Below are 26,531 nucleotides of genomic sequence, written 5' to 3' on the forward strand. Positions count from 1 at the left end.
ATTGCCCAATATGAAGTTGAACATGAGGTTTAACTGAGAGTACATATCTGCCTGCACATCTTGCTGTACTGGTTAAATATGGAATTATCTCAAGTGCTCATCATTTTCAAAAAGCTGATGTAGCACAGCCATTCCTGGAGTTCTGCGAAATAAGTAGTTTGAATGGGCTTGTATCTGGTCCAGGCAAAATCAATTGAGCTAATTAAAACTGCTGAAAGGAACCTGACTGACCTTTCATGGAGTGAGCTGGGAGCCCTCAGTTATGTGCTGTAAGGCAGAAGCAGGTTGGTGCAGGAAGGGGGTTGGGAACAGGGACAATTTGACTCAGTGTGGTTTCTTGTGGCGAGAGCAGCTTGTGCATGCTCAAACTGATCTACACAGGATAGGAATATTGCTTCTTTCCAGGGAAAAGACAGCCCTTCCCCAACTTTTGCTTGTTCTTAGCAATGCACAAATATTTATAGGAGGCAAACCAGTGAATCATTAGAAATGTTCTTTGTACAGTGTCTCCTTAAACTGGAGGTGGTGGTGTGCTGGAATGTGGAGGTATCTTTGTGGCAGTTTCTTTCCTCAGTCTGATTCTTTTGAAAGCATCTTAGTCTGCTTGTATTTTCCATACTAGAGGTTTACAAAAAAAATGTTTATACTACATCTTCAAACATCTACTGAAATCCTAGAAAACCTAAAAAATTTCTGTGGATTCCTTGTATTAAGATCAGATGTGGGAATGTCACATTGAATATCTGCTATACAAAACTCAGATGATTTTAATAGAAAATAAGAATCTGAAATGGTATATGCCTAGTGGCAAAATAAAAAAGCAGAGGAAAGGGAATGGACAGAGAGAATTATATAATGGGTCAGAATTACACCTCAGTGGTTACAAGTCCATTTCTCTGCTGTGCTGACAGAGAAAGTAATTGCTGTACTTACGTCTTTTTCAATGATGTGAAACTAGTTTTTACAGCACAGTGCAGTATTTGAGAGAGCCTGCAACGTGACCAACACAGTAATCCAGCTAATTGAAATGTCTTGTGGGCTGAGGCAGTTTCAGCTGCAGGGCAGTTTGAAAAAACTCAGTTTTTAAAGTGTCTAACAACACTTTAAACATTTTAAATTTTTTCAATAATAGTATATCAACCCTCACCCACAAAGCGAAATGTGGTTTTATTGATTTTTATTCCTCTAAAAATTCGCTAAGAAGATAAATGACAATAATACTAGCAATTAATAACTGAAGATGAAGTGCATAAGCAGGATATTTTCAATAAGAGAGCTTGTTTCATCATGAGTCAAAACTAGTGGATTTCCTTTTTAAGGCTAATGGTTATTGAAGCAAAACTTAATAACTTCCTAAAAGGCAGTAAAAGGTTTGCATGATGTAGTTTGTTAGCGTGTTGGTTTGTGCTCAACCTGCATTTTTTAAACATTGTGTGAATTGGTGTATCTGCATGTTTGGAAGGGGAACACAACCTTTGTGGTTGGGAAACCACAGCCTCTGACAGTGACTACGAATCGGCTTCGGGGCAGGAAGGCATTGGCAGCCCTGGCCAAATGTGCTGTGCCAGCCGTGGATGGTGACTGCCAACCTGTGCTCGTGACTCCTCCACCTCACCTCTTACAAGTCATAAAAGATCTGGTGCTTCTGTGGTTCTAACCACTCAAACTTGTGCTGGCCTCAGCTGGTGGGACACCTGCTGCAGTGAAGGGAACTGGAGCGGGGAGCAAGCCCCCCGTAGCCTTTAAAACAGAATTAGATTTACATAAACTGTTTAACCAACTGTTCCATGCTTGCAAAGAAGGCCTTTAACCTTGGAAGTATTATTTGGGGTGGTTGAATACCTTTCAATGGTACTGACTGGCAGACTTTGGTGATCTTGGACCTTCCTGAGAAGAAAGGAAAGGGTGAGAATGGACATTGCTGGCAAATCCCAACTGAAAATGTTTAGTTTAAAATTATGTGGCTAGAACTTTCATACCAGATTTTGTTCCTGTTCAAAAATGCTAAAAGAATAGTTAGTAGCAGGTAATCTTATACTAAAAGAGAGAAGAACATTCTTCATTACAGATGTAATTGTATTCAGAGAAAAATATTTATATTGAGCACTCATTGTCTTTGGAAATCTTCTGAGAAGCATGGATCTGAAGGAGAGAATTTCTGGAGAAATGTGCACTTATCTACTTAGTCACTACTAAGACTTTTTTCCTACAATATTGGTATTTGAGCTTCATTTTTCTCCTTAAATAATTTTTTCCCTTGAAAATGCAAAGTTGTTTCCATTCTCTGTCATGACAACTTAGAGATGGAAGACCAATCTGAAAATGTTTCTATTTTTCAAACACAGTATCATTCTTCATCTGCATGACACTAGTTAAAATTTACATGGTAACTTCTGTGTACCTCCTAGTTCTTTCTGAACAAGGCTGGCTTTGTAAGAGGCAAAGATGACTCCATTTCTTGTTGCAGTAGAGCTTTATTATTTCTTACTGTGTCACTTCATAATGGCTTAATATGATAATAGGATAAATTAGGACATAAGCTTATGTCATCAAAATTTTTATGTTTTACAGTTTATAAAAGGTAGAGGATGTTAATTTAAAGATAATTTCCTAGAATGTACCATGGCAGTGTTTTTTAAATGCTTTGTTATAAATGGACCCTAAAGAATTGCATTAAATATTTGTAATTATTTTATTAGAAAAGGCTCATTGAAAGTGTTTTTGAATGTGTAATGATTTAGCCACAGTAACCTTCTAAGTGTGCCTTTCTTAGTGATAGGAGCAGGTCTGCATGAGTTCCATTGAAAGGTTGGTTAGAAGTAGACCAGTGAAATTGCATTAGTGTTGCTGTCATGAGCACTGCTGTGGAGAGTTTAAATGGCTTTTATTCAGGTTCACTTGTGGAAACATATCCCTTTCTGGTTTGCCAGTTTTCTAGCACGTGTATCACCGTAGTGTTTGCTTTGGAGGAGCTGGAGTTAGTTTTTGATATACTAGTGCTATTTTCAGCTAGCAAATAGCACTGGTTTTATTTTTAAAGATACTGTATTCCAGCATTCTCATTATATAATTTTGAGTAGTTTTGTGTCCTTTGTGTAAGGTGATGACAGAGACTGTCAGTACCTGAGCCTCAGAATACTGACTTAGTTTTTACTGCATTAGAAATATCAACTGAAATAATTTGACATTCATCTTTGTTCTCTGCTAGTCCTGTTCTCCGTTTCTCAAGGTACTGTACATCAATCTAGAAGCTTTTTGATCTCTTAAACTGGTTATTTCCCTGTGTTTCTGTAACAAGGTTTCACACATCTCTTGTTCTGATGTAGAGTGCTGGCAAAGAGCTTGTGATGTCATGGTTGGATTTTTTTTTTTTTTAGCTTTGTCTGCTTTAAATTGGTCTTCTAACATAGCTGACTTAGCCCAAAGCTGGTTGAGTCCTCACATTTCTACCCTGGCCTTAATGTGGCTTTAAGCTAGGACAGAGGCTGTAATACTGTCCTAGTTTATTTACTTCCTACTTACTTTTACTGTCTCTGGCCTGACAGCAGTTAGTGCTTTAGAAACTTAATCCTCTCAAAGCAAGTATTTCAGCAGATCTAATATGAAACATTTGTGCTGAAGAGTCAAAATGTTACATATAAGTGTAAAACTGTGAGTATTTAATGACTGTCCAAGTCATTAAAAAATTACTGATTTTCAATGGTAAATTTTCAAAGAAAAAATGAAAACCAAGAGGGCCAAGATTAAAATGTGTGATTGAGACTGACACTTCAACCTCAGCAGATGCTACTATGTCAAAAAAGATCAGTTGTTGAGTGAAGAGTACAATTAACTTTTTTTTTCCTTTCTGGATTTCCTGAAAATCTCTTGTGTAAAGGTAATACAGTTGCATATGGCAAACAGGGTTGTAGAATCATTCTAATGGAAAGAACTTCAGGTATAGCCCAAGCTCCTGCTCACAGCAGGATTAGCACGGCATTGTCTAAAATTTTGTCAAAATGGATCGTGTTTTGATGATTTCTTACTTTTGTCAGGAAGAAAAAGCTCTTATTTGGAAAGAAAAGCATTTAATTAGACTTTCCTGAAATATGAAATTAATATTTGAAGATATTCACTGATGCATGAATTTTGTGAAATATGGGTGTGTAGCAACATACAACGACTATAACTAATAACCAAATGCTTTTCATTTTAGAGCCTTGATGAGTATGAAGATGATGAAGCAGGGCAGAAGGAACGAAAGAAAGAGGATGCTATTACTCAGCAGAACACGGTACAAAATGAGAGTTCCAGTGCAGATACCTCTTGCTCGTACTTACTGCAGGTGAGAACTTAACATTGTTTGTTTTGGCATTTTACTCTGATTTAAAACTCGTACTGCTTTCTTCTTTGTATTTCTAAACAGTAGATTATACCCTACATGAAAAAAACCCCTAAAGTTCAGGAGCTGACACATTGCTGGAAACAGAGTATGAGGTTCCATTCCACAAGCTTAAAACTACTGAAATGAAGATTCTGACAACAGAATCTTCTGGTTTTGTAGAGGTCTTGAAGGTAATAGTTTTGATGTTCATCATAGAACTTACTGTTTAGTGGGGGGAAGAGAAACTGGGAGATTCAAGTGAAAAATACTGACAGGCATAGAATATTCAATTAATTGGAGGTAGCCTGCTAAATCAGGACACATTTTCCTAATTTATTTTGTTTATTGACTTCTAATTACTGATTCTAGGATTGAAACCAACACTCAAACTCCTAGGGTAAACAGCCCATGTCTCTTTGAAACCTCTTATCCCTTTTTATTGCTTTCCAATCCCTGACCATGCTGATTCCTACAGTCCCCTCCCCCTGACATCAAAACATTGCCAGTTATGCGTGGTACACCCCTCCTTCATACTGCACCACCTGTGGCAAATGTTCTGTCTCTTTCCTGAGTGCCCTAAGTCTCTTTAGCCAGTCTTGTTTCTCCTTCTGTTACCTAACAGCACGTACAAACCCAGCTGTACAAACTGAGGCCATCCAGCTCTGCCTGTTGACTCCAACAGAGGCAACAGCACATGCGCAGGGAGAAAAAAATGCAAACAAACCAAGCACATGGTGCTCATGGGTAGTTTTATAACCATCCATATCTAGGGGTGGCATGGCTGGATTGGTGAATCTGGATGCATTTTCCTTCTAAAATTTGGCCTAGTCTTTCATCTGCTCATGGATGCCTTTTATGTTAAGAGCCTGGGGCAGAGAAGTCTACAGCTTAATTACCTGGAATGTCAAGATAAATCTCCTTTTGTTAAAGTTGAATCTGTCGTTTTCCGTGTTTCCATGGGATTTCAGCAAGGTGTCTCAGTGGAAGACACGGAGAAGAACTGCTTCCTTTTTATGTGACTGAGTGCTGCAAAGAGAGGATGGCTCCTCTCAGCTGCCTGTTCCCTAGGCTGAATAATTCTATTTTACTTGGTTGTTCCTAATATAGGAGTTACTCAATAACATTCTCTACTTTCCAGTTTGACTCTGTTTTGTTTGGTATCCAAAAGCAGAACCAGTGAAACATTCAGTATAACATGCAGTCATAGAGTGGTTTGGTGGTGGGGTTTGTTTTATTCTCTGTTTCTTTCCTATTAATTCCTGATGCCTATTTGTCTCCTGAGCCCTGAATTTACTGTTTATGTTGTGAATGCCTAATCTAATTTAACATTTTTCAAGTTTTCTTTGAGTGAGGATAACAAGCTCAGAGGTCAATGCCTGTGTAAATTTAGAAACATGTTCACCTTTCGTTTCACTTATGTACACTATACTTGTGTACATTCAATTTAATCTCCTGTTCCACCTCCCAGTCACTCCCAATAAAGGAGTCATGCATGTTTTAACAGTTGATCTGTATCTTTTCTGTTCTGAGTAGCATCTGTGGACATCTCCTCCCCAAACACATTGAAAAGCCCAGGTTCCTGCGTAGGTTCCTGTGACACTATTCTGGTTGTTCCATCTACTGTGAAAGCTGACCATCGGGTCCACCATTATTTCCTGCCTTTTCATCAGTGGTTTATTCACAGGACATTTTCTTTTATTCTAAGAGGAGATTACTTTCTTGAGTAGGCTTTGGGGAGTGCCTTTGAAATGCAGTATGCTGTCAATCAAATTTCTGTCCTGGACATGTTTTTATAACTTAAAAAAGCCGTATTAGATTTGAGAAGTGCAACTATTCTACAAATGCCCTGGTGACTCTTCCATATGGTATCATATTTACTTACTTATTCCTTAATTGTTCTAGACTTACTAGCAACACTTTATCCTGTATAAATGTCAAGTTTACTCCTCTATAGTTCTGTGTTTGTTTAAGAATCTTCTTGGGCATGATTTTTTTGTTAGCCTGTAGTACTAGGGCATTTTTAAATGAGAAGCTCCATTTAATCTCGAGTAGTTCAGCTATTATATTTTTCAGTAACATCAATAGTTTCTTCAAAGCTCAAGGAGTAAATAGCTGCCTCATTCTAGTAGGTAACATTTTAAAATTTCTTTTATTAATTTTTTTTCCACATTTTAACAGTGCTTCTGCTGTAAATAGACCGTTCTCCAGAGGGAGTGCTCTGATATGACACTCTTTTCCATGGTGAACATCAACAAAAATATTTCTTCAAAGCAACTGTCTCCTCTGAGTATGCCTCATATAACCAGATCTGTTGTCTTTGCAGATTTATTAGGAGCCATCATGCTGAAAAGTTTTTATGCTTTTCTCCAAGTTGTTTGTAAGACTGTTTCTTACAGTGTTCACTCTGTTTTCACTTCTTCAGCAGATATTCCAAAAGTTTTAATTTTTAGTTTCTCCTAGTAGTATTATATAATGCTTTGGCTATATTCCCATGCCCTCTTTTTTCCATCCATATTTTCTATTCTTCTTCACAAGCAACCTAAGTTTTTATTTACCAAACTGTCTGTATTAGTTGTATCCTACATTTCCAAGTTTGTCACCTCTCTCCCAACAGGCACTAGTTCTTTGTTGACAGAGCACAGCAGGAGTGTCGTGTCACCAACAATACAGAAATGAGTCCCAGGTCTCGGATCTGGCAAAGGCCCAGGGTGGCACATGTACAGAACAGATGGAACCTTAGAAAGTTGTAGCTACTAAGGCTTAATCAGTTTACTACTGGCTCTGTCAATTCACTTTTTATTAGAAGACTTAGAACTTGCCTGTTTTGAACAGAATTTGACAGCAGTGTTATTTCAGGTTTGATGACTTAATTTCCTTTTGATTCTACTCTGTCCAAGACTAATACTCTTTTTAAAAGTAGAGCTTATGTTGTAGATGTAGGAACTAATTTTAAGTTGCCATTGGCCAATATATATTTTACTTCCATGTACTAAGCAGAATAAATACATTTCTGTAGTTACAGCTATTTCCCCCATTTGTCCATTCTTATTATTATTTAATGAAGTTTGTAAATACATAATTATTGTGAAAATGGTAAATAATATGGTGTTGACTTCATATTTGATGAGGAAATATGTTGCTGAATAAGGTTTTCTTTCCAGTCCTTAATCTGATTTTTCAGTTCCCTTTTAATATTGTCAGAGGTTGCAGTTCTCATTTTCTTAGCCAATATGTACATTTTTTGGAAACTCTGTCTGAATTGAAAGTTCTTAGTCCAAAACACAGACATTCCAGGTTTGTTAAGAATAGAACTAAAAATACAGCAGATTTTCCCTGAAGCAGAGCTATTTGACTGAAATAATCTTCTGAATTATTTTATATTGGCATTATAGAAGATGGTAGGTCTGGCAATGTTGCAAGCACCGAAAAACTGTTGCAATCAAAGAATTTGTTGTTTAACTTTAGAAAAAGATAGTGTGGATAGCCACACCTCACCTCAACATTACATCCTCTCCCAGACACAAGTGTTATATCTGACTCTGACTTTCTGGCTCGATTTTCCTCCTGTTCTTAGTAGGACTAAAATCCTATTCAGTTGTTCTGATCTTGTGAGTTATGGTACTGTGGGCTACTCCAGTGATGTGTATGGGGATGCACACTGAGGGTGATAACCCGTATATCTGTAAGCCTAGAACTCTTACAAATGAGCTAGAAAATCTGTAATGCTAAGGACAAGCATAGATAAAACTACTACTTTAAAAGTTAAAGTTTCTACTTTAACTAGAAATCTTCAGTGTCTGGTAATTATAGAAATCTAGCTCTTGTTTAGCAGAGATGGCAAAATTGAAAATAGTGCAAAACTATTTGATAGCAATGTCTTTCTTGCAGGTGGATAGAAATGGTGTGTTCAAAGTAGTGAACATGTCTTAATTGAAAATGGTGTTAGTATTTATGTGCTATACAGAAAGCTTGCATCAAAAAACCTACAAGATTTGGCTGGAAAAAACAATTTGTTTAATGAAGATTTATTTTTAAGTCTTTTAGAAAACTTTCTGAGTTTCAGAATGTGGAAAAGATGTTACTATTAGCTAATACTCAAAAAAGCCCTGCCAAAAAACACTATGTGCAAGGCCTTTATATCAGAGCATTCAGGTTTGCTGATATCATGGTCATGTGCCTCTTGGAATTCAGTTGTTTGTGCATCTGGCCTCCTAAAATATGTCCCAAATATGTGCCCTTCTTCATGTAATCATGTGCACTAGGGTTAACATAACTTATCGGTCATTACAAAAGTGATATTTGAGCATGATAGTATGTTGTGATGTGTATGTCACCTTATGGTGTTTTTGGAAAATTGGAGAGCCAAGGGGAAGGCTGAGAAGATTAAGTCAAAGCTAATACAAAGCCTTGCAGTGAGAGATTCATGTATAGGTCCTCCATCCATTAAAATCTTCAAATTACAACTGTTGGGTTTTTGGTAGTTATTCTATAATAATACAGAAGTATCATTCTCAGTACCTTGGAAAGGGTTTGAAATCCTTTGTTTTATGTTATCTTTGGTTCCTTTCTGCTTGAATTTTATTTCAAATGTTGTGATGTCTGTGAATGCTAGTTGTGCTGAGCAGTGAATGAGTACACTGCAAAAAATATATCAGCTGCGAATAATTGACATTTAAGATATGGGAGTTGAGTAAATACGTATTGACAAAAGCATCAAGAGACAAAAAGGCATTTGAGAACTTCAAAATTAGTTTTGTCATTGGCATGAGAATGGGGCTTATTGAGTTCTAGATGTGTGTTTTTCTCCTCACTGAGGACAAAACAGGTCTTGTTGGATGAGCTGAACCCTTTCCTCTCCCTGGAAAACTTGACCCAAACATGTCAGGATGATTTTTGCTACTAACATAACATGGAAATAGGAATCGATTATAGTGAGAGATACTGATTTTTGTGCCTGTGGGCATGGAAAGAGGAAATTCTGAGTCACTTAGATACTGAATTCAGCCTTTGTGAAACTAATACTCTGAATCCTTCAACTGAAAGGTAATTATTTATAAATACTAGAATGATTTAGAATATCTTACTGTAGAAAGGGAATGCTGATCTTTATTATTGTCACACAGAATTTATCTAGTGTGTTTCTTAATTCCATATTAAGAAATTGAAGATCATTACTATCACAGTTACCAGTATCTTTTGCATCTGTCTGATTGCCGAAGACTCTCTGCAGTTATTTGTTAGAAACCTGTCTTGGTATTTGTAGTGCTGGTATGAAGCTGGGAGGGGAATTTTGCCTCTCAAGCATTATGAAGTCTGGGACCCCAGTATGAGATGACTCACTATGACAACTGTTTGCTGTACCTAATTTTATATTATGTATTCCTGTAGAGCCCAGGGCCTCATTCAAGACCTTGCACTTCAGTTGGAAATAACAATATTTTTGTTCCAACAATTAATTTTCTTTGCATATGCAATTGTAATGCACATTTCTTGCTCTCCCTGTATTGGTCTTAGCATGCACATGAACGAGAAATTAAGATGTTGAATCTTACAGAATTACTTTATACAAGATACTGCTTTGTGAGAGACATTTTAGACAGTTAAACATCCACACTGAATTGGAATCACTAACGCAGAATGGATTTGCTAGGCAAAGAAGTGTCACTTCATTTGTAGCCCTTAACCTTGTTAGACTGTAAGTTGTATTATATGCCTGCAGTAAGTACAAATTATGTACATTAGCAGACAGACTAAAGCTTGATCCTAGTACTGAATTCCTGTGGAGCTGTTAATCCAAGACAATGGAAGGCAAAGCTGCCTTAGTTTTCAGCTCAGAGCATGACTTACACAGCAGTATTGCCACATCTTGAGTTGCTCTCACTCCTCTCTGTAGCAGCAATGCAGGTTTTTGTACTCTGCAAGAGGTTAGCTTGTGATGGATGCTTGGATAATCATTCAATTTAGTGTAGAAATTACCCAGTACCTTTGAAAGAATCCTTGTTGATTGGAGGTGAGGGTAAAATTAAATGTCTACATAATTAGCATTAATGGTACAACTATGAAATTGTGTCACAGTAGGTTGGGTTCATTGTAGTAACTTCAGTATGAATAGGTTAGGTGACTGGTGAAGTAATGTAAACTTGATTTATTAACATGACCCTTTAGTTATGCCTTGTGCATTCAGTTGTAAGTCATTCAAAAGCCTTTGAAAATTGAAGGAAAACCACATCTGATCTTTTTTGAACCTTTTGTTCTAAAAAAGTTTAACATTTCACCAAAGCATTGCAGGCACTTTCTAAAAGGAAAGCAGTCCAGAGATATTTCTACAGAAGTGTAGTTCTGTTTGTTTAAATATGATTCTTTTCTTTAAATGTGGCCTAACACATTGAAATTTTTGCAAGCAATGATATATATCAGTGTTTAATGTTTAAATGTTTAATTGAGGCACATTATAAGCTCTGTTATAAGCTTTGCTGAAAGCAATAAATAAAGGTAAGGAATAAAATTCCTTCTTAGCCTTGTGGCAGACTATGAGAAATGCAAGGATCTGAATTTGTTACATGCATTTCCTTTCAGAAGGACAGCTGAAAACCTGCTTGACACAAGCATCCCTAGAGTTTTGTACTTAATCTTGTGCTGAGAATCTACTGCCAAACAAGCCAGTCAATTCAAGTTGCACTTCTTGACTATTTTACCTTTTCTGGCTTTTAATTTAGCAGTGTAATGTCATACAACATCATTTTACAATTACTCTCATTATCCAGTGTATGTGGTAATAGTATTCATACGTGACCTTGGCTTTTCAAAGGTGTTTGCCATCTAGGTTTCATGTAGTTCTTGCAAAGAAGAACTGTATGCATGCATTCAAGGGTAGTAATTCATCTTTTGTAAGTATTTTGCTGTGATTGTTGCTTGATGTTAATTTCCATCAATAGAGAAAATGTGGTTGTGCTACACTAGGCATACCTGAATATATTAGACATGGGTTTTTTTCAGCACTACATTTTTTAGATGTTTGGCCAGGAATTATTTTGCATAATAACATGATTATGACATTGGTATTGTTTTTAAAAGTAAGGAAGTAAATGTGATTAAAGTACTGAAATATGTTAATTATGGTGATGTATGTTTGAGTTTGGAAGTCATAAGTAATTTTGCCAAATCAGGTTATGAGACTCTTATACACTAATATTTGAGGTTTAACTACCAGATAATATTCATCTTGGGTTTTGTATTTCTAGGTAGTGTGTGATGCACTTCACAGAGATGGTATGAAAGCAGCCATTAATATCCACAAAGCACTTAAGCAGTAATAGTGTCTGCAGTAGAAGACTCATGAGGAAATCTGACTATATGTCTAAAAGTGTTTGCATCAAAATTAGTTAAAAAGTATTCAAATTCAGTGTTAAGTATTAAAAGATCACTAATTTTTAAAAAACATTTGTACCTTCAGTCAGTTTTGTGTGTGTGCAGTGTTTTTAAAGTGACATTAGTTGGAGGGAATTTGCTGCCCTGTGTGGGTCATAACATGAACCAGGTGCTTCACGTACCCTCTGCCATGGCTCCCATGGCTTGGGAGACCCAGGTGATTTTTGTGATCTGTGTAAGGAAAACAGGAACACAGGAATTTCATGTTTTCATGGTCACACATGATCAGGTAATTTCTAGCAAAATGGGCCTATATTCAGAGCAGTTTGAGTATGTTAATAACTAAGTAATTAAGGCACATGTCCGCTTTGTGAAGAGCTAGCAAGTACAAAATATTCAGCATTACTCACTGAGTACTGTTCTTTGTGTTCCACTTAAGAGATGTTGTGGAAAAACACATCATGATGTCAGGAAGGGCAGTATCATGAGTTTGAATGAAAGTGGCATAGGTCTAAGACGTTCTGACCTGTTCTGAATTGGTTGACTTTGCAGTCTTGATTTGTTTTAATTGCTTTTTTTTGTATGTATTATTGCAGGTTGGAAAAACCCCACTCTACATAGTAATTTTTTAATTAATCTTCAAGGTAACTTCTGAGTTTGAGTAATAATGTTGCACAGTGTTCTTGTCTGGTATAACTTTAGTTACATTGTATGAATTTGTGTTTTTAGTAGAACAGAAGATTTTAAAACAGTGGAGTCTGAATTTCTCATCAGAATGGGATATGTCAGAAGATGTTGTAGCAACGTAGGTTTTCACTGCCAAAATCTTTCTCCTCTCCTGCCATGTGAGCAAATTTAGTATATAACGTGTGTCTCTTGGTAGAGTGCTGCTGATCCATGCATGTTCAGTGGGTTTTACTGTGCTAAAGGATCTGCACATGCACATCTGATTCAGCTGTACTGCCAGTGCTCTGTCCAATACTGCTGCTTTTGGAAAGTGCTTTCAAGTGAAATCATGGTCCTTTTTGCCCCTAAGAAATCAGGGAGCTGAGAGCTATCAGTTTCTCATGTGAGACCAGTGGGAAAGGGGGTGGCTGTAAGTTGCCTATGAGCCAGATAAAGTTGCTTGGCTAAGCAGTATGTAACCTTGAGGGTGCAGCTTGGGCATCCCTACTTTGAGTTGCCTGACTTCTGCTCTTGAAGGGAAATACTGATAATGACTACCAAGATTTGTCTTCCTGACAACTCACCAAGAGAGATCTTTCAGGTTTTTGTGGAAGGAATTACTTGTGTTCAGTGCTTGATCGCTGTCAGCATAAATTTGATTACCTTTGATAGCAAACTTTGCTTTTCTTAGAAAGAAATACAGCATTATTAACATTTTTAACATCTGGGCTTAGTAAAGTTTAATTTAGTGGATAAGTGGTTTAAGCTTAAAATTTTGTTTGATGAATGGATTTCACTCCCAGTAAATAGAATTAAATGTACCTATGAAATCTCTTAAAATTGAATATTTGATTTTGTGGGCCTGTGTGTGTGTACACAACTGTTTGTCACAGGACCTGCATGAAAGCTAAAGCTGAATCAAGCCTGTATCTGTGCAGGCAAGGCATTTTGAAGGCTTCTTGTTCTTGCTTTAGAGTCACAGCTATGCCTGGGAATCTACAGGGTTTTCAGCACAGCCTGCTCTTCTGCAGAAGAGCAGATCTTTATGATCCTTATAGGCAGCATGTGTGAAGCAAAGCATGTAAGTTGTGATTTCTTCTGCTGAAGTTTGGTTGTGGTCCTTCCACTAAGATTTCATATTTTGGGGGCTTTATTTACTTTTATTCTAATTTTTTATTGTTTTCAGATGTTGCTGCTGTGTACTCAGCCTGTATGAACAGAAATTTGGTTTGTTGTTGCCCTGTTTGTTTCTTTCACTATGGGAGTTCATGTAGTTGTGCTCCAGAATTGCACCAGCACTAGCTGCTGTTACACTGGTCTGGAGCCTTTTTTGAAACCTTTATGCAGGAAGCAGTTTCTCAAATTCCCAACTAATGTTTTGAGCAGCCTATAGGGCCTCATGTAAAGGAATTTATTTTTTTCCCCACATATTTTCTGTTTTGGACTAGCTTTTTAAGTCAGCTGGGTTAGTGGGTATCCCCTCCCAGTTTTTTGTTTTTTTTTTTTTTTTTGTTTTTGTTTTGTTTTGGGGGGTGTGTTTGTTTGTTTTTGTTTTGGTTTTTTTGTTGGTTTTTTTTTGGGGGGGATTTTTTTGGGTTTTTTGGGTTTTTTTTGGTTTTTTTTTTGTTTTGTTTTTTGTTTGTTTTGTTGTTGTTGTTGTTGGGGAAACAAGTGATCCTTAAAGTATAATGATAAACTTTAGCTGAGGTTTCTTTGGCAAGAAGAGTCATTGAGCACATACAAATTGATTGAAAAAGAGGGTCTTTCTGATGTATCTACTTGTACAAATACATTACACAGCCTGACTGATACTAAAAGCTTTTGTAAGGTATGGAAATACTCCTGATTCTTGCACTTTTCTGTGCTTCTACTCTAGAGACAGAACTTTAATTAATACTGCTTTCATGGCAGGAACAAATCTGAAGCCCAGGTAACAGTATGAGTACCTGCTGGCTGTGTACAGAGAGGGAGGAGGTTCTTTCCTGCAAGAGCTAGCATGGACCATGGCCCAAGAGGATCCCTGCTGCAAGGTGGAGAGGGGAGACAGCTTGCTTGGTGCTGCTGAAAGATGAGCTGAAATGTATACTCTGCTCAAACACACATAGCAATAGTTGTCAGACATTTTGTAGCATCTGTCATACACTCATATTATTAATAGACAACACCATAGCAGTAGTTGCTCAGATGTGCTGGTGCATTTGGAAGGTGCATATTCCAGTTCCATGGTGGTGGAAGGATGGCTGGGGCAGGATAGCCTGCTGCTCCATCTCTACATCCTTGCACTCTAGTGTAATTAATGTGATGGCTCAGGAGGGAGGAGGAATCTAATTCATAGTTGTTTGGTGGAGACAGTCTGACTGTGTTTATACTGTTAAAAAGTGCAAGACATGGGTGTGAGCTCAACTGCTGCACTGCTGATAGAGCCTGTGGCTTAATTATTAGCAACATTTTTTGGCATGGTTTTGGTTCATGCTACCTAATGCTCTCTTATGTCATACCTGAGGGCTGTTTGAGGAATCATGTACCAGGAACCAGTCCTCTTAAATAGTATGAACATCCCAGCACCAGTTTGGGCTGCCTTTTGTGTAGTGCTACAAGGACATTACTAGTCTTTGCTAGCTCAGAAACAACTGCATGCCTTTAATCATCATGCTGGAGTATGCCACACAGAGCTAGATTTCCTGCTCTGAAAACACTGCTTTGAGCTGTAGCTCAGCCCTTGTGTGATTTCAAATACTTTTGTCTGAGGGGAGCCTACAGATTCTTATTTCTTAGGGATACCACATTGTTTTTCTGGTCATTTTTCCTGCTCTGCTTTTTCTGTGAGTCACCTGAGATCTAGTCAGATTTTTTTCAGCCTAATTTAATCAACTCCTTCACAGCTTTTGTTCTGAGTGCCTAACTGCTTGTCCTGAACTCTTTTTCTGACTCTTCAGTGGCAAATATTGCTTGAATATAGAAATAGAGAATAACAAATATAAGAAAAGCTCTGTTAATTGGTTTAAATGTGTGTTTCTGGTTTCCTTATTTCTGGGAGCTGTTTTCTTCTAGAATATGCTTGACTTACCTGGAAGTTACTTGTGTTATCTGCAGGTATTGCTTTAATTATTTCCTCTCACTTTATGTCCTTAATAGATTTCTTCATAGGTACAAATGGAGGATACTTACCTGTTAGAGCTCTGATTGATTCCCTAGGTGTTCTTGCAGTGTTTCTCCATGGCCCCCTGGCTCTGTGTAAACAGGCAGATAAGTCATAACTCCCTTGCCTTCACAGGGGTAATATCTATCACTTGAACCCAGGCATGGTAGCACATCTGTTAGTTCTTCTTTGAAGATCTATTATTACATTTTAAATAAAGAGATAGTAAGATGAGGCTGTAAAAAATAAAGTTAAGGTGCAGAAAGTTGTGTTGCATTTGTATGAGAAATATCTCTAGATGTTTTCAAAGGGGTGACACAACTGAGAGGAACTGCCAGCTCCCTCATGGGCAGAGAGGCCCTCTAGGTAGACCCTGACAAATTAGAGAACTGGGAAATCACCAACTCTTTGAAATTTAACACGGGCAGGTGCCAAATCCTGCACCCGGAATGGGGCAGTCCTGGTTGTCTGCGTAGACTGGGGAGCAGGAGAGAGACCTGGGCATCCTGGTGGATTGCAAGTTGTACACAAGCCAGCAGTGCTCTGGCAGCCAGGAGGGCCAGCCCTGTCCTGGGGGGCATCAGGCCCAGCATCACCAGCTGGGCAAGGGAGGGGATTGTCCTGCTCTGCTCTGCTCTGGGGTGGCCTCACCTTGAGTCCTATGTGGAGTTTTGGGTGCCGCTATGTGTAAAAGATGTTCAAAAAGCTCTTAGAGAGCGTGGAGATGAGAGCCACAAGGGTGATGAAGGGTATGGAGTGGGAGCTGTATGAGGAGCAGCTGAGGTCACTTGATCTGTTCAGCCTGGAGAAAAAGAGAGGGAAGGGAGACCTCATTGTGGTCTTCATCCTCACAAGGGGGGGAGGAGGGGCATGTACCCATCTCTTTGCTCTTGTGACCCGAGGAAATGGCATAAAGCTGAGTCAAGAGAGGTTTACGTTGGATATCAGGAAAAAAACTCTTCACCCAGAGGGTGATTGGGCACTGGAACAGGCTCCCCAGGGCAGTGATCACAGCCCCAAGCCTGAGAGAGTTCAATAAGAATTTGGACAGCACTTTCAGTCACACAGTGTGATCCTTGGGGTATTCTGTTCTGGACAGGAATTGGACTCGATGATCCTGATGGGTCCTTTCCAATGCAGCATATTCTTTGATTCAGTGATTCAGGAATGGAAGGTAAATGGTGTCTCTTGACCCTGAGGGAAAATTGCTTTTGGGAAATTTTGGTGGGAGGAGAAGAAAGGTATTTCATCTGTCTTTTTGCTGGTTTTCATATCTGCAGTCATTCCTGGTTTGTATTAGAGTCAGATTGCCTTTCAGTTGTTTAGCATTTAGATGTTATTCCACTTAAGAGCTGAATGAAACCTTGTCTGTATTGCAGAAGGTATGTAACTGCCATTTCCAAACAAATCTCAATGCAGAGTTGTACTGAATGTGAGAAGTAGCTGTAGTTAATCAAGATGTGATTTAAGGTACAGGAGTTGATTTGCTGGATGGAAATAGACTCTACCTTGGTATGTAAAAAGGCAAGAAACCCCAACAGTAGACCTCCTTCTTCCATGTAGTGAAGCTCACATCTCAAAGAATGTACAAGAAATTTTATAGGAAGCCCGTATTTGAATTATATATGAAAAGAAAATTTTTGATAGCCTCATTTCAGTCAAAACTTAACCTTGCCTGTTGCAGGAATATCATGATATAGTAATAATTTGCACTAGTGTATAGTTCTATTTCAAAACAGTCTGCATATTCTTCATGTCAGTATATATATTAGTGAGCCCTAACAGCCTGGTTTGATCCAGGGGATTTGCTTTAATTGTTTGCAAAACTTCTAAGTAGTGTTTCAAGGGATTCCAGTGACCCTTTTACATAGTCCAGCTGATTTCAGAGTCTGTACTTGTTTAAAACCAGTGTTTGTTAGGGCATTTTAACTAGCAAATTAGTAATAGTAGGGTTGGTTTAACATCTGGAAAACTTTGTCAGACACTTGTAAACACAGACAATTCTATTTATTTAAAGCCCGATGACCAGCTTGTTTATGCAGTCTCTCTGTTGGCCAGATGAAATACCAATATGAGCCAGGAGCAAAGAGGAGAGTTAGCCAAGTTCCTTCATCCTAGTTTGACAGAGATTTAATTGGCAGTAAATGGTTTCATTAACTGAAATGGTCTCAGCTGCCTTTTCTGTCCTTACATATTCTCTTGTGCAGCAGGTGCATGTCTGTGAGTTAGTCTGTGCAGTGAACCAGATGAAGGAGCTCATGTGGAATGAGAGAAATGTTTTCTTTTTCCTTGGTTTTTTTCATAGATCACGCCCTGTCCTGCAATAATACCATCCACACAATCACTTTTGTAGACAAAACAAAAAGGCAACATGACCAGTTTTCTGGAGCTATGCTGATGTGTGTCACTCTGCAGTAGTTTGCAGAGTGTTCACTAATAATTTGGTTTATTAGTGAAGTATATACTGTTAAAAGGTAAATGCAAGCTGCCTGAAATCATGTACAAAAAGTAAAAGTAATTTTAAGGCTGTGTTTGGAAAACTGCATTGAAGTGAGTGTTTGATTTCAGCCTTGGACAAAGAACTGATGTAGGTAGATGTCTTTGGCAGCAGTATTTTTTCACCAGTATGAAAGAAACCATTAGCATTGTTGCAGATTAATTCTTTACTTACTGTTTTTCCATTCATGATTTCCATAGACTATAAGAATAATTCCTCTTTTAGAGGGAGACATTCAAATGAGCAGATCTCTTCATTGCTCATGACAAATTATTCACTTTTATAGTAAAGACTGGATATTTTAAATGTGGGTTAAAAATCAAAGCTAAAAAAAAATTAAGGAATATAAGCCAGATTTGTAAATAAGTACTTATGTACAAGAGTAGTCATCTGTTTTTAGGTTAACTCTTTGTCAGAACAGGCATGTCCCTCCTTTTCTCCTTCCCTTCCCTTCCCTGATTTTCTGCCAACCTTCAGTTCTCCAAAAGTGAAGGAGATGAGATCTTAAATTTTAGATGCTTGCCTCATTTTAAGATCTCCGAGTAGTTTGAAATCTTAGATTATTTTTTGATTTATAGGCACATAATGCTATTTACAGTGTGACGACTTATATTCATGTTGCCAGAGACTTTTGGATGCACACAAAATAAATTTCGTAAGATGAGAACAGAGGTAAATAATACATTTTCCTAGTGTTTTCATCATCACTTTAAAGAATGATTGGTTTGCATTTACATTAGAGATTTCAAAATAATAAAAATAATAATTTACCAAATCTGCAATATTAATTTGATGTTCAGAGGAATTTTTTTTTGTGCATCAGATGTGACTTTTTAACTTTTTGTTCATAGTTAGTTTCAACTACAGAAATAAAAAACACTACTACTTACTGTAGAAACATCTGTTACAAAGGACTTGTTAATTGAGTCAAGGTTTTTTTGTTTGTTTGTTTTAACAGCTGTCATTTGTAGCAAATGAGAGTATTTGCTATGTACTTTGAGCATTTGTTTGCTTTCCCAGCTTTTTCTGAAGAGCTGGCTTTTCTGAATAGTAGTGCCAAACTTTTAAAAGTGTCCTGTTGAATTAAATGTACAAGTCTGTGTAATTGCTTTACAGCGTTATTTGCATTTAGTATATGAAAATATTTCAGCAAATATGGGGGTATACAGTGCATTCATTGTATCCTTTTAGTGTCTAGAGTACAAAACAAGCATCTCTTACCTTAAGATTTCATTGTACAAGATTTCTTTGTGTGCTTCACCAGACTGCAATCTCAGGTGCGATTTCTCCCTTTCTCATGAATTCTACCTTTCACTGCAAACCAAGGCTTATGTTCACCAGGAAGCGTTTCCCTGAAGAAAAGAAGCTGTTAAAAAATAAGAACTGAGGAAGATAAGAGCCCAGAGTTCCTATTTTATTGGATCTGCAGGCAGTTAGGCAAAATTTAGACCCAGAGTAACTCTCCATCCAAGCCTAAAAAGACAATTGAACCACTTGCCCATAACTAATGGGGCAGCTGGGGTGTTTCTGAGACCATCACCACCAGGAGCTGTGTCTGATGTTACTGATGTGCTGTTTCAGTTCTCAGATACAGGGAACAACCTCTGTCCCTGAACAGGACACCCCAAAAGTCATGCTTTGTTCCTGAGAGTGTTGTCCAAATGTTTCTTGAGGTCTGTCAGGTTTGGTGCTGTGACCACTTTCCTGCAGAGCCTGTTGAAGTGCCCAACCACCCTGAGATGTGAAGAGCATTTTCCCAATATCCAAACTAAGTCTCTGCTGACACAGCTTCAGGCCATTCCCTCAGGATTCCCTCAGGTCCTGTCACTGGTCACAACAGAGGAGAGATCAGAGCCTGAGTGTCCTTGTCCCTTCATGAGGAAGTTGTAGCTGCAGCTGAGGAAGTTGTAACTGCAACTTCCCCTCAGTCTCATCCAGGCTGAACAAGCCAAGTGACCTCAGCAACTCCTTGTGTGACTTTTCCTCTAGTCCCTTCGCTGTCTTTGCAGCTCTCCTCAGGATGCTGTTCTTCAGCCTGCTGGCAGTGCATCCTGAGGATGCCATGGGCCTTTGCTGCAAGGGCACAGAGATGGCTTATGTTTGACTTGATGTCCACCAGGACACCAGGGTTCTTTTCTGTACAGCAGAAAAGAACCCTGTACTTTCTGTACTTTCCACGGTAAGTACACCTGCTTGGGATTATTCGTCCCCAGACTCTGGTGCAGGACTTCATGTTCTCCTTCTTTTTGGACTTCATGGGGTCTCTGTAAGCCCATTTTCCAGCCTGTGTGTGTCCCTCTAGATGGCAACACAGCCACCTGATGTGTTGTTAACCTCTCATCCAAGTTGTTTGTAGTGTGCCAACTTGCTGAGGCTGTACTTTGTGTCATAATTCAGGTCACTAATGAAGTCATTAAACAGTACTGGCCCCTGTATCAATCCCTGCAAAGTGGCTGGCGTCCAGCTGGACTTTATGCTGCTGCTGGTAACCCTTTGGACCCAGTAGTCACTGCATCTCGTGGTCTGCTTATCTGGCCTCTATTTCCATATACATGTGTTGTGTGGGAAGGTGTTGAAAGCTTTGCTATCATCTAGATAAGCATCATCTGCTTTGCCTTTATTCACCAAGTCCTCTCGTCTTAGAAGGCTGTCAGGTCAGGCATGGTCTCCCCTTCATATAGCCGTGCTGATTTCACCGTCCTGTCCTTGAGGACTTTTTCCATTTTCTACCTGGGGACTGAGCTGAGGACTGTCCTGTAGTTCCCTGGATGATCCTTCTTGAAGAAAGGAATGATACTTCATTTTAGTCCTCAGAAACCTCCCCCTGCTTCCATGACCTTTCAAAGATAACCTACCCTTAAGTAAACTTTAAAAATAGCATTGGTAACATTTAAAATTGTTTCTCTGCCCTTTTAGAGGTAAAATTATGTTTCTGTTTCACAGCTGTGAATCACTAATTCTCAGATGCTGTCATCAATGATAAAAATAGTTATCAGTGTTAAACCAGCAATTTTGCCAAATTTGTGGGTTTCTGTAACTAGTTCCCATGAATTTGTTGAATTTTGTTCTGCTTATCTTAGGGATAAGATGTAGCACATATGGCAGAAATGGAAAATGCTTCATAAAATAAAATGTATTTTCAGATCAAGTTTTTTCTATAATACAAATATTTTTAAAATATTATTTTCTATACTAAAATAATACTCTTTGTGTCCTAATTTTTAGCTTGTTTATTTACTTACAAAGTCACTAGTGTGCTGATTAGTGAAGGCAGTGTAATGTTCTGTAGAATTTTCAGAGTGGATGGAATTTCTCTTGCATCTTGTTTTGAGATCTCATTTACTTCTTTGCCCACAGTAAGTGTTGTAAGTAGACAGCATTTCATACTTTGCCTTGTTTTTTTTCTCGTAAAGGCAATTGTCCTTTAACTCCTTAAATATTCTTCCCTGACTTTTACTTGTTGTTTGCCAGGGGTGTTTTGCCTATGACTAAGAAAATAATTGGTTCATGTTCTTACAACATCCTAAAAAATATTTATAGACTTACTTTGTCAAATCTGAGCCCTTGTTTACCAGTTGAAACATGTCTTAATTTTTGTACTTGGCAGCTTCAGTTTTTGTTCCCATCCGGAAGGACAGCAGTGGTGCTGAGGAATTGAAATAGTTTTGCTCTGCTGCTCTTGGACAAGCTGATGAACAACTATCAAAGTGCACACGTGTTTCCTTTACTAGTTAGTGGTGGAGATGTACTGGTGGCAGGGTGTGAGCTGCTTCATGTGTTGTGCATGCAGGGGGATGGAATAAGTGCATCCAGTTTTATGATGTTATCAGAGGCAGACACTTAAGGCTTCTGGAGTGATATTCAGAAGCAGTAACGTGGTGACAATAGTCCTGGTATTGTCTGTACCTGACAACAAAATAATGCAAAACTGACTTGTACAGTGGCATGGGACTACTCTCACTGCAGACTTCGTTTTCTGTGGACTGATAAGGTATTTTGGCAGTATAGCTACAAGAAAAACACTAATTAATTTTTCCTTTTTGTTTCTTTTAGGACTCCTCCAGAATGGTTTCAAGCAGGTATAAAAGGTATGAGATCTTTGTACACAACAATTTTGTTTATATTTCTGCCAGAAATAATGCTGATTAAATGGCTATTTGTAGTAGATGCCATAATACTGCTACTGTAGATATATAGCCTGATACCAGGCAGAGGACCTGAAAGATGCAGCAAGTTATTCAAAACCTTCTATTATGTTACTGTTTTAAAATAAATTCCACTAGTGTTTTACTGGGTCTTACTAGGGCAGACTAGTTTCCCAATCAAATGTCAAACTTGATTACACATTGCCTAGGAGCCAGTATTTTCACAGTTTAATTTATGAACCATTGTATTCTGAAGTTGAATAAAGGAAGATAATTTTGTTGCTCTCCACAGTAATAGTGAAAGATGGTTTTGTCACACTGCTGTCTTCAGTTGTAAAGGTGTTTCTCATACATAGCATGTCCTGTTTGTTATTTGTTTGTTTTTGAGTCAAGCATTACCCTGGTCATTACTCCAGTTTTTTAATCAGATAAATACTTCAGTTCTTGATGCACCTGACAACTGCGTGAAATTTTTGTCCTTGTGGAATTAGTTCTGACACAACTATCACAGCTAACATGGGGTCTCAAATACATCAACTGAAGCAAGACACTTGTGTAAGAATGTTTTTATTTGGTACATGAATGCATTCCCTTTCAGGTATCCTTTACTTGGGTAAAATAAGTAGGTGGTTAATTCATCAGTGTGTGTATATATATATATATGGCTGTAGAAGAAAGTGCAAAGAGCATCTACAATTATCTAGCTTTCACTGCTGTATTTTCTACCCCTCAAAATTGTTCACCTGTAGAATCATAGAATGGTTTGGGTTGGAAGAGACTTGAAGATCACCTAGTCCAGTCCCTCTGCCATGGGCAGGTCACTTTCCAGTGAACTAGATTGTTTAGAGCCACATCCAGTTTAGCCTTGAACACTTGGAGGGAGGGAACACCCATAGCTTCTCTGGATAGCCTTCCAGAATCTCACCTCCCACAGTGTAAAAAAGAATAACCTCTCCTGTTATGCTTTAGCTTTCCTAGCATGGTGTCTTTTATATTTATATTCCCAGGTTCTCATAAACCGAGTTGAGTGATGCTTTTTATAGGGTTTTTAAAAATCATTTTGTCATTGCAGAATGGGTGGGCTTATTGTCACAAGCTTAGTACCTATGTAATTTCATGATTCATTTCTTACTAATCAAGCATGTTTTAGTTCAGTCTTTATTTCCTCTTCAGTCCCAGTACAGAATTTTATTGCTGTTTGTATCTGCAAATACTTAGTGGTGTGTGTCATACTTTTGTGGCTTTTCATAAACCTTATCTCTGCTTGCCTGCTGTATATACTCGCTTGCAAAAACTTGCTTGTGCGTGGGGTGGTAATAAATAGAAGTTTGCACAACCACGTTGGTAACTTATTTGAAAATAATCTAATTCTACTGATTAGTATTGCAAAAGTAGGAAATGCCAAAGCTAGAAAATGCTGAATAAAACTTGGTTATGCAGTCTTCCTTCAGTCAGCTTTAGTTATACACGGGATGTAGAGTCTTTGTCAACTGCCTCTATCAGGGCTGGCATCACATGCAGGAGGAGTCTGACTTGCTGTGGGCTGCTGTTCAATATTTTATGGATGTTGCCATCTATTTTATTTATTGCATAGTCTTGAACTTCAAGTTGAAAGTGAAGGATTATTTACCACTGTCAACACAGTGACCAGTGCTCACAAATACTTAGAGGGTTTTATTCTTCTTGAGGTATACAGTGCCCACTGTGGTTGGAGTTAATATTATCTATTAATTTTCTGCTGTATTTGAAAATTTCTGCCTCCCTGAACTAATTTTTCCTGTGAGGGTACTTAAGGTATGACTTCCAGTGGTTTTGCTTTCTGATTTGAATGCTAAGGAGTCAGAACCAGAATTGTTCTGGGCTTGTTTGTTTCTTCCAACATCTGCACTGGGTGAAGGTCTTACAGAAAGCAGACTCCTCTACAGTAATTCTTATTCAAATCACTCAGATCTCACTGAAGTCCCAAATACAGGAGTCCCTTGGAAAGTCAGTTGGTTAGAGCATGATGCTAATAACACCAAGGCTGTGGATTCAATCCCTGAATGGGTCATTCACTTAAGAGTTGGACTCTGTGATCCTTGCGTGTCCCTTCCAACTCAAAATATTCTGTAAATCTATGAAATGGGAAATGTCATTCTGTAATTGTACCCAGAATTGCAATGTCAATGCCCAAAGGCTGAATTGAGACAATAGGCTGCTTCAAGGCTCAAATACATTCAGCTTAATTTACTTTTTGTAATAGTCTTGGGTGTACTCCCTTAGGTTTTCAAAGCAAACTGAGAGTGAAGCATGTTTCACATAGGGACAATCATTGGGGATCCTATTTGAAACTTGCAACAGTAAGTGGCCAGTACTTTGTGGGAGAGAGATGGTTGGTAGACTTTATAGACATATGACCTGAAATGTTGGATTCTGTAATAGATTCTCTTTCCCATTGAAAGATTGAGTTATTTGCCAGAAATATTCAGGTTGTTTTCTTCCATTCTTACTACTGCTTTTTCTCTTTTGCCTCCTCACTCTTCTGCAGTTACTGCTTATCAAACATGGCATGTTGTTCATTTCAGCATTTTTCTTCACTTCACTGGTTTCCATTTCCTAGGGCAGTTGGGCACTCTTTCCTTTCTCTTCCCCATTTCTCTTACATCCTTATATTTAATCATTGAGGTCCTAATCTTCTCTTTATTATTTGTCTGATTTTGTGTGTGTGGGTTTTTTCTTGTTGTTTTTTTTCTTCCTGTTTTGTCTCAATTATCTGTCCTTTCTGACTTCTAGTCCTGTATTACTGATATCATTCTGGACTTCCAATACCTTTCCCTTCCCATTTAACTGTTTTCATATTTTATGTTGTGATCTTAGAGATTCTTCTACAACTTCAATTCTGTGATTTTGCCTCAACACTGATATGCCCATCCTCCTGTATCTGACAAGAAAAAAGAGATTAAAAAGCAGAGAAGATCAGTTATGTGTGTTCTTACAGAATCATTGTTCTCTTGGTGTGTTCCAGGACTTAAGGAATTGTACAGATTTTACACTGTGAATTACACTGGCTACTTTCCCCAATATGGATGCAACAGTCCGTGACTAAACATTTATATGACATTGCTGGGAAGCCTATTTCACTGAGTGTCCATTGACTGGAAAACATGTTTACAAATGAACTCGGATGGCTTTTGTGTATTGCTGTGTGCTTAGTGACTTGGACAAACTGAGCCTGTCTCTTTGTGCTGTAAAGTAAATAAAAGTTTGTGTTGAGGATCTTGGTCTATAAGATCTATAAGTCTGTAACTGTAGTCTTTCTTCTGAAGTTGCTTCAGAAATTTTCACACCCCCCAGAAGTTTGTAGGTGTTCCTTTGTAGTTTCATTATTAAGTCCATAAAATATTTTCAAGAGAAACTGATGGTTTTGTTGTGGGCTGGAGTGGTATTGTGAGATCTATTAAAAGCACAACCAGAGTCTGCAAGGTCATACTGACATGAAGGCCACAGGACATGCAGGAGAGTATTTGGGAGCTTGTGGTCAGTCAGGTGTCCTAGCTGTGAGCTTCATGTGTTTTAAACGTGTAGGTATACTTCAGTAGTAATAGCTCATATCAACTTTCTATTCTTCCATTTTCCTCTCAGGTTTTTTAATGTAATATGGCTTGTCTTGGCCATTTCAAACTGCTGTTATGAAACTGGATCTGCCATTTTTTGCGCTGCTTTGTGAATAGATATTTTAAGTACTAAACATATTGCCATTAGTAAGAATGGTTTTATGATTAAAGTCTGATGGTATCAGCATAGTTGATGTTACCAATGATTTCTCAAACATGAGAAGGACAAAGTGCATTTTCTTTATTGAAGTATTTGAGTCTAATCTACATGTAAACATGAATTATGTTTCTTTTGTAAACTAAAAGGCATGTTTGCAAGTAACAGTAATGCAAGATATTTATGCAGACATAGGAGTATTTTAATAAACACAGAAAGTTTGTTCTATCAGATTACTTAAAGACTGTCTACTAGTTTTTGAACCAATTTAGATTCTTAAAAAAAAAAAGAATTGTAAAGCAAACCTTGCAGATTGGGATTTAAAGATTTTTGCATGGTTCTTGAATCAGACAGATCAACTGGATTAGTTTACAGAAAGAGCTAGATTAAAATCTCTTCATGGTTCAGAAGTGTATTCCCCTTATAAGTTTGTTTACTATTGGAAATGAATACAGTATGGTATGGTTTTATGGCTTCCAGTCAAAATGTCAGAGAGGATTTTTGCCCCCTCTTTTAGGATAGTACAGCACATTGACATGGAACCCTAGAGGTAGAGACTATTTAGCAGTAATTGTAAAAGACTCCATCATACTTGAGGTTATC

At 38.0% G+C, this 26,531-nt stretch overlaps 1 protein-coding gene across 1 annotated transcript in view; it reads left to right on the forward strand.

The window, feature by feature from the left end:
• PAWR (pro-apoptotic WT1 regulator) overlaps positions 1–26,531 on the forward strand; it is a 72,238-nt gene that overhangs the window by 33,197 nt on the left and 12,510 nt on the right. The window contains 2 exon segments of the mRNA XM_030960144.1: positions 4,196–4,324; positions 22,087–22,121. Coding sequence (XP_030816004.1) covers positions 4,196–4,324; positions 22,087–22,121 — 164 coding nt within the window.

This window comes from Camarhynchus parvulus, chromosome 1A (assembly GCF_901933205.1).
Source record: "Camarhynchus parvulus chromosome 1A, STF_HiC, whole genome shotgun sequence".
Classification (NCBI taxonomy): Eukaryota; Metazoa; Chordata; class Aves; order Passeriformes; family Thraupidae; genus Camarhynchus; species Camarhynchus parvulus.